The 9,557-nt window shown below is 41.4% G+C and overlaps 1 protein-coding gene across 1 annotated transcript; it reads left to right on the forward strand.

Annotated features, from left to right (window-relative positions):
• Positions 1-580: 580 nt before the first annotated feature.
• On the forward strand, positions 581-6,344 carry LOC139914089 (type I phosphatidylinositol 4,5-bisphosphate 4-phosphatase-A-like). The gene is made up of 7 exons (XM_071902287.2): positions 581-829; positions 2,705-2,886; positions 4,036-4,142; positions 4,968-5,079; positions 5,519-5,571; positions 5,917-6,007; positions 6,201-6,344. The coding sequence occupies exons 1-7, from the start codon at positions 727-729 to the stop codon at positions 6,342-6,344; spliced, it is 792 nt and encodes a 263-aa protein (XP_071758388.1). The 5' UTR covers positions 581-726.
• Positions 6,345-9,557: the final 3,213 nt, after the last annotated feature.

Raw genomic sequence — 9,557 nt, forward strand, 5'->3', positions numbered from 1 at the left:
CATAACATTTCTTTGGGAATGTTACTGGATTTTCATACGGATTCTTTTTAGAAAAGTGTTTATTAAACTATGTTTTGGGACACAAAATTGCTTACTTACTTGTTTCTGGTGAGTCCCGGCAAGGCAAGTGCACATACTCTGGGTCGCAAACAATAATGTAGCTGCAAATAAAGCAGTGGGTAAACTATAATGGTGAAAGTCAAACAACCACCAATATAAAAAATCAATTACATTTTCAGAAAAAGGTAAGTTTATGGCTTTTTTTTTTCTTTTTTTTTAACTTGCATCACTTTGAAACTACCCTAAAATGTGATAAATACACTGTACTTCGCGTTTAATATCACAAAAATGTTTAACACCTGTCTAAAAGGGGCAGTGAAGGACGCTTTGCAATAGTATTTGAACGCGGCCCTGACTGTCAAACCAGCCAACCAATCACCACACCGCCTTTGAACCTCCTCACTCACACCGAGCACGTTCATTGGCTGAGCGCCCCGTCCATCCCAGCCGTGAGTCAGGTCAAGTCACGTGACGATTGTTTTTGTTGTTTCGCTTCCTCCTTCCGTTTTTCTCGCACTGTCATGTGAACGTCAAATCAAAAAAGCAAGAGAGAGGATCCAGGGTGAAATCTGCTCAGCGACTCTCCCCGCAAGCTCTACCCGGGTTTGAGGGCTCCCCACCCGGGCACAGACCGTTCTTGTGGTCGTTCCTAGAGGCTCCGGTGGCATGGCGGACGGGGAACGGTCGCCGCTGTTGTCCGAGCAGCACGACGGGACCAACGGCTTCTCTCCCGGGGGCAGCTCGTATGGATATCCGCCAAAACCGCAGAGTATGTCGGTGACTGCTGTTAGCTAGCTTAGCTTGCAAGATTAAGGCACATTTCTGGCTTTTTTAAAGAGCTAGATAAGGCATTTTAGTGTATACTTAAATTTGAGGATGCACAAAATGGGACAGTCAATGTTATTAGCTTGTATACTGACGTTAGCTAGCATTCACTTCAGTTGACAAGGTAGCAGTTTAGCTAACGTTAGCAGTAAACAATGTAGTTAATGAATCAAACAGGGATATAGTGGAGGATAAATCCACCTAAAATCACTTTACGCACCCCTTTGGCTGCAGAAATAGAGTTTTTAGGCATAAATGTGATGTTAATTCAGGGTGCACACACCATAGTAAATAGTATTACTGATTTAAGTTGTACACAATAGGTTGTTTAAATGAATGCTTTTCAGATAGTATATCTGATTTTTGTTTATAGTGGTGGTTGTTTGCCCTATTGACTGGAGGTCAGAGGTCACCCAGCCTATAATTCATCAGTACATCAGTGGTTATAAACATGGATAACTGTTGGATTCATCTTTCTACCATTTGTTTTTATTGTTTTTACCTGTTCTTCTGGGCCTTAATTCCTGCCAACCTAATACCTCAACTCTCTGTCTCTTACTTTACTTCCTTGTTTCATCTCCTCTTCATCGCTGCTTCTCCCTCCTCCCACCCATTCTCTGTTCCTTCTTTCCAAATCCTCTTCTTATCATCTTCATCCTGTCTTCCTCTGTCGTTTCCTGCTAACCACTCACTTTAATCTTTATGCTCAACTTCCCTTCATACCCCCCCCCCCCCCCCCGTGTTATGCATAGTCATTGGGCGGCCAAAGATAATGTCCCGTTGGCTGATGTATTACAGAAGAATAAATTCATCACCAGAAATAGATACTGTAGGTGGGTAGATAATGTTTTATTGGCTTCTGCAGATTAAATTAATGTGCCCGAGGACAACAATAATATCTAAACTGTAATGGTTCCTCTACAGTGGTTTATAGCAGTGGTGGGGGGGGGGGGGGGGGGATTTAGCTTTTGGACCACAGAGGAGCTTCTGGTCTCAATTCCTGTATCAGTATCATTACCTGACAAAACCTCAGAGAACAACAACAGCAGTAGTGGTGGTGATAAAGCAGCCAAGTCAGCTGAGGTAATATAAGGATTTAGAAGTAGTAGTATATGTTGGACTGCAAAAAAGATAAAAGATGGTAGCACAGAGATGTAAATAGAGTCAATCAACTGGAAAAGGAAATGGAGACGCTTTCCCACAAGGCAAACCACAACTAATCATGTGATATTTTAGACAGGTTGTTGATGTGGTTACACACTGCTGTGAGGAGAATGTCACTAATTCAGTCATCAAGCCTGTTCACACTGCTGAGGCCAAATTCAGTGTTTTTATTTTCTCCACAGACATGTTGTTATTGTTTGTCAGTCTCAAGTCTTGAGGCACAAGTCTCAAGTCTAAATGTAGAACAGCAAGTCAAGTCAGAACAAATCAAGAGTCCAGTATCAATTTAATATCTTAAAGAAAACTAAATATCTAGGACTTTTCAATGCAATATGGTTTTAATAGGATAAAAACTTGGTAAGAGCATCATGAGTTTGATTTCTATAATCAGTTTCAACTTCAATAAATTCAATCATTCCATACAAATTCAGAAAACAGAATTTAAATTCAGTCGTCCGCTGGAACAAATCTCATCACTTTCAATCTAAGTCATTTACACAAACACAAGATCTCAAGTCAAGACTTTAGAAACCTTTTCAAGTCATCAGAGTACAAGTCAGAGTCGAGTCCCAAGTCACCAGAACCCAAGTCTCAAGTCTTCTCTTCATGCATCAAGTCAAGTCTCATGTGTTCTCTTCATGCCTCCTGTCTCCAGGTTTCGCTCCGTTCCCCAGCTCGGTGGCGCCCGGCGAGGCTCCGCCCCCTTACTCGCCGCAGGGCAGCCCGGACAGCAGCAGCGCTCCGGTCATCAGCTGCCGGGTCTGTCAGAGCGCCATATCTGTGGAGGGCAAGACGCACCAGCATGTGGTCAAGTGTGGCATCTGCAATGAAGCTACGGTGAGTCGTACACACACACACACACACACACACACACATTTGAGGAGTCCTCTGGAGTGTCATATTACGCTTACTGGACTTTCGAACAGTGGTTTTTGCCTGTAACTCCTAAAAATAAACCAATTCCCGCTCTCAGCCCCCTGATATGGCTGCACAAGCATAAAATGATCAAATTTGACACCAACCAAAGATTTTTTCCCCCTTTTTCCAGCTATTTCAATTTATTTGTGTTTATTATTTTGAGGAGCTTCTTCTGTCTCCCAGTGAACAAAACTGTGAGCTTCGCAGACCAATCTCCTCTGACTTTTGGATTAAACTTTGGAACAACTTACCAGTCGAAATACGAATGGCCAACTGTGTCTTTGTTGAAGTCACAACAGAAAACACATTTTTACAAGCTTGTCTTTACCTCTTAATATTTCTTGTGCACCGCTGTTGTTCTGTTTTTGTTTTCATACCACGTAAAGCACTCTGTTTTGCGAGAAGCGCTATAGAAATAAAGTTTTTTATTATTTGTTCTGCTGATGCTAATGCTGCTATTTTGCTCACCCCTTCTCAACACTGTAACGTTTTCATACTTTCACTCACACATTTCTACTTCACATTCTAACATCGGACTCATCGGTTATGCATGTTAATATGAGTCTCTTTTGTTACACTTTTTGTTTATATCCAGTTTTTATTTGCTGCTTCAACAGCCACATTCCCCCACAGGGATCATTCAAGTTTAATCTTATCTAATCTTAAATGCTGGAACAGGTCCATTATGTCACCAGAAGAGCACTTTGCACGTCACAAAGATTAGAGACATATCAGAAATGCTTTTGGGTTTGTTTGTTTTTTTTCAGTCCATAAATCGTCTTGAGTTTGAGAACCACTGCATTAGGAAACTATAAAATGACAAACTCCTTTACTTTGTCAATCTCTCATCTTTCCGAGATCAATAAGTCTTTCCATCGTCTCATATGAGAAAACCAGACAGAATTTCTGCTGATGAAACCAAAATAATTTAACTTGTAGAATGAAATGAAACGAATAATGAAGAACCTCAGGATGGGATTTGGGAACACCTGGGGGAAAGAAAGTGGAAAAAAGTGTCTGTTTTTCTTTCTTACTCTCCTTTCTCTCTCTGTATCCTCCTCTCTGCAGCCGATAAAGAACGCTCCTGTGGGGAAGAAGTACGTCCGCTGTCCATGTAACTGTCTGCTGATCTGCAAGGTCACATCGCAGAGGATCGCCTGTCCGAGACCGTACTGGTGAGAGAGGAAACGCTTGTGTGGGGAATGTTTTTACGTGAATCACAGCGTTGGCTCCGGTTCGTGAACACCGCATCCGTGTGTGAGAAACTTCAGCAGCCAGGCAGCAAAATGTTTCCACGGATGTAATCGTTAGAGGCCGAGTGCGGACACGATGTGATCGGGAAATCCAATCTGTAGAATCAGATCTCACAAAAATCTAGGGCTGCCCCCGACCAAAGATTTTCCTAGTCGACTAGTAGTCGTTAGTTCAAGCCACTAGTCGACTAGTCGTCACACGTTTATGATATTAATTTAATAATTTAAATTTATTTTTTTTTGTTGAAAAAACACACCCAAGTCGCGGCTTCTAGCGGTCAGAAACACCGGTGAAATACACTCTGGTTCACGGGAAAAAACACACAATAGGCGTAGGCTATCAGTCGCTTGCTGTGAGCCCCGCTGCTGCACAGAGCGCTGTTCGCTTGTTTATTCAAAGTTTATTAATATTGAACGTGTCGTGTGTCCAAATTGCACCAAATCCGACACTGCACGTCCTCGGGTCCCCAGCAATACACCCGCCAAGTGCAACCCTGGTCTAATAACTTTTTAACGACAAGGCGCAGCTCCCGAATGGAGTTTGAGGCTTTTTTTTTTTTTTTTTCTGCGACTAACTGACCAATAAAAACTTGGTCGACCAAGACTCTTCTCATCGACTAACATTTGGTCGACTATTAGGGGGCAGCCCTACAAAAATCATGTCCAAATGAAAAGATATACAGGTGTACGACAAGTGTGTGAGCTCAGGCTTTAGTTGTTTTTAAATGAGTTTCGTTTGTCTCCCAGTAAACGCATCATCAACCTGGGCCCGGTTCACATCGGGAGGGACAGTCCTGAACCGCAGCACCAGCCTGTTGGTATCAGGGTCATCTGTGGACACTGCTCCAATACGTTCCTGGTAGGACACACACACACACACACACACACACACACACACAGTACATATAGACACACACAACATAACATAATATGCCATTTGGTAGGCATTTCTATCCACAGCACCTCATAGTACTATGAGTTGTATGAGTGTTATGATGTTGTGAGTGTCAGAGATGTTTTGAACACTCAAGCATCCACACACACACAAACACACCTAAGAGCACACACAAATACCAAGAAGTGTACACACAAATTTTGTGATTATTATGACGAAGATAAAGAACCCTAACCTGTACTTTGAGTTTTTAAATCCAATATCTAGCTATGAAAAGTGTGGTTTGCTTATATACTTCTCTGTGTTTTACTAGATTTAGATGGATAACTGGTACACACACACACACACACACACATGTTGACCTCTCTCTCTCTCTCTCTCCCTCCCTCCCTCCCTCCTCCAGTGGACAGAGTTTTCAGACAGGACCTTGGCCAGATGTCCACACTGCCGCAAAGTGTAAGTGTATACCGTCACAATTCTGTGTGTGTGTGTGTGTGTGAGAGAGAGAGAGACAGAGAAGAGAGAGAATGATTGAGAGATGGAGATAGAGAAATCCTCCCAGTCTTTATAAAACAACCCTACAAAAATTAGTAAATAAATAGTATGCGGTAGAAATACACCAAACCTCATTTTGTTATTATTATTATTAAAGTAAAATATAATATTTTCTTCTACATTGTGTTACACTTGTATAAAACCTCAGCATGTTTTAACGTTGTGTACTTCAAAGCGTCAGTATAGGAGCTTTTAGGTTTGAGCTACAGAAGGTTTTGTAACTCACTTCCTGGTTTTAATTTCCAGCTCTTCTATTGGCCGGCGGTACCCCAGGAGGAGGAGCCTGTTGTGCTTCCTGCTCTTCGTCGTCATCGCCGCCTCCACTGCGGGACTCATGGTGTGTGTGTGTGTGTGTGTGTGTAGACACTTGTGTAGTCATGGTGTTACGATTATTCCATAGACCAATCGGATAAATCTCCCAAAAACTCGGTGTATTCCTTTAAACAGTTAGTTATTCATTTAATTTTTCATATTGTTTGAAGTGACAGTTAAATTTCTAACTGTGTGTGTGTGTGTGTGTGTGTGTCCAGGTGGGTACGTGGAAGGCCGCCCAGCTCTCCAAAGGGATCTACGTGTCGTGGGTGCTGGTGATCCTGCTGGCTCTCTTCACCATGGCAAGAACCATCTACTGGAGGTGTTTGAGGATCAGCGACCCCATATCCAACATCACATAGAGAGGGATGGAGGGAGGGAGGGAAGGAGGGATGGGTAGATGGAGGGAGAGAGGGAAGGAAAACAAAAGGACGGGTTGATATAGCTATCCTCACCATGGCGAGAAGCAGCGACTGGAGGGGAAAGGTGGAGATAGAGAAGGAGGGATCAAGAGAAAGAGAGAGAGAGGGATAGCTGGGGAAAAAGAGAGATTGAGAGAGGGAAGGAAAGAGTGTGCTGCGTTCAAATCATATCAGATTCACCGTAAATACGAGCTTTGTGTTTCGGCTCTGATTTCTCCTACTTGGCGTCACGAATTTCGGACGCGGCAGCGAGTCGGGGTCGGAAGGTCGGGCGGACGAATGGAAGGAAAGGAGGAGAAAATGAGGTTGGATGGATGGATGGAGAGGGATGGATAGATGCGCTGGAAAAAGGAGGAGAGCGCTACGACATCTTACCGGAGAATATTTGACCCCGTCGCTTTCAGCTACGTTCGATCGATCGATGGGGTTTCTTGAAGGCCGATACTGATATTTTTGGATTGCAGCTGCAGATAGTCGATATATTTATGCTAATGTTCTTTAAATATGTAACTTCGGCCATTTTCATGCCAAAAACAAGACAAGGAATCACTGTTTCCCCCCAGAATTGAATTCTTGTCAGTTGTGGAAAAGCCTCTTAAGCAGCTTTTAGACCGTCACGGGACACTAAAACTCTCCACAGAAACTCAAACTAATGAAATGATATAGCCAAACCGATGTATCAGTCTAGACTTCCTTACTAACGTCACATAAAGAGAGAGAAGGATGGATGGAGTGAGAGAAAGACAAAGGAGGGGTGTGTTTTATGCCTTTTGGGTTACATAATCATCTGAATATCACATAAGGGAAAGAAAAAAACAGTAATTATCCCGTATCAAACCGAGCAGGTTTGAGGGAAAGTTAGAAAGAAAAGGGAAAGGTTGTGTTTTTTTTAATTGAAACGCAGCCCAAACCTTCGACTTCCAGTAGCTCTTCCTTCTGTGTGGCTTTCCGCTTTTGGTTTTCTCTCTCTGTGCTCATTTTGTTATTTTCCGGGTCCAGCTGAAGAGTTTTCTTCCGAAACGAGAAATCCACCACTGGCAAAAAAAGTGAATCCTGCGTTACTATTTTCAACACGATCGACACCACAAAAACGAAAAGAAATGACGTTCCCTTTTAGAGGATAGTAGGTAACTTTCCCCCGGCTGGATCCTCTGAAGGGAATTGAATTATGAACTTGAAGTCATGTCTTTTTCCCAAAGCGGATTCCGTTTTGTTTCGGAATAAAACTCTTCAATTTACTGTTTGAAATTTGGATCAAACTGTTTTTTCTGGGATCGACTCGTGTTGCCTTGAACGCAGGGACAGAGTCAGATCACCAAGGTTTCCAGTAGAGTTTATGAAAATGGGACCAGATTATTAAAACAGAAAGTTGGTCTTTGCGAATGCATTTTGTAACTGAGCTTTTTTTAAATTTATTTTGTTGAACTTAATTAGAATAAAGGCAGGCAGAGGTTAAATTGGAGGTTTCTGCAGGTCATCGATGAGCAGAACTTAACAAACCAAACTAACTACAAACCGTTCGATGACTCTACACCAGGCGATCAATAACTTCTCTCCAATTGACCAAATATAAAAACATGCGTTCGTCTCGGTAACCACATGAATCAAATTGCACATATCAATTGATATACTGTATGTACAGATGGGGGAGGGGGGTGTGTGGGATATATGCATATATTTTTTATTTCATGGTTTATTTTAAGTGAGAAGGGGAAACACGCAGTATCTAAAAGACACAAGGTGAGCAACAGGTTTTTTTTTGTGGCATGGTGCATTAAATGGGAAATTTCAAGTTGGCATTGACTAATTTGAATTGTCACAGAAATCACTGACAGATTATTGGGAACAATTAAGGTAAGAGTGATTTTTAGAGATGATGTGAAGCGAAATGAACATGCAGTATGTGTCATTTGATTCAGCACAGGAAGGCCTTCATTACTCTAAAGCTGGTTAATATGCGATAAAATGTAAAAGCAAAGTTATTAAAAAACAGATAAAATACAATAATAAAAGAAAGAAGAGACAAAATTACTACTTTGAGCGGATGAGATTCAAAAACGAAGCAGCTTGTAAGCTCCAAACGAACAAAAAATCAACATGACAAGCTAACTGATCAGATAAGAACAGAAACTGATCGAGTGACGATAACATTTATAATATGACAAGGGAAATAAATATTAGTACGTAATTTATATTTACACGTGGGGAAACGTCACATAAATCAGTAGACAAGTGTGATTTGGGACTAAGCAGCGTCATTTTTATTTCACTTAAACATTTAATCAAGTAGCATGTCGGCACTCAGATCTGTTCACACACACGTGACACGGGGCATTTGACCTGATTTATATATGAAGAGTTTCATTCCAAAAAAAGTGGCACCTACTCTTTTAAAATGCACAAAACTAAATCTAATTCTTTTTAAAGACTGGTAGGTAAATCGACAAAATGCAAACTTTTCCATCTCGCCTAAATTTGACAGAAACTGAACTTTCACAAGTTGTTTTTTGTTCTCTGAAAAAAATAAATATATATATATAGCATTTTGGAAATAACTCTTCATATTCTGTGCTACGTTTTTAATCAAAAGTGCAGTTTCTTCCTGGAGTGAGCGACAGAAATCAGTTGCAGCACACAGGGAAGGATTTATTTATTTGAGCTTTCTGTCTTTATAATTCAAAGCCGTGCAGCTTCTTATTTCAATCAGAAAGTGAATCCAGCCGACACTAAACTCTCCCGACTGTGTTGACGTGTAAATATCTCCTGTGGATGTTGATTATTTTGTACTGTACAGAATACTCTGAGCTCTGGCTTCCCCTCCTGGCTGATTCATGTAAGTAGCTGACTGTGAAACTTGTTGCACTACATTGTTCTGATGTACCACTGTGTCCTGGTCGGTGTCATACTGGTGTCTGTTCTGGGTTTTTGTACATTGTGAAACTAAAATAATACTTTTAACAAGGTCCTCTGACTCTGATGTTTCTGTTTCTCCACACACTTATTCTTCTTTTCATCACTTATCAATAATCCTGTGAGTGACGGGTTTCCTCCCACACATCAGAATAATTCATGTTTTAGTTTAGGAAGTTCAGCCAATCACAGGAAAGAACTGAAAGCCAGTTTTCTTTCCTGACTTCTGAATTGTTCTGATGC

The sequence above is a fragment of the Centroberyx gerrardi genome, chromosome 23 (assembly GCF_048128805.1).
Source record: "Centroberyx gerrardi isolate f3 chromosome 23, fCenGer3.hap1.cur.20231027, whole genome shotgun sequence".
NCBI classification, from domain to species: Eukaryota; Metazoa; Chordata; class Actinopteri; order Beryciformes; family Berycidae; genus Centroberyx; species Centroberyx gerrardi.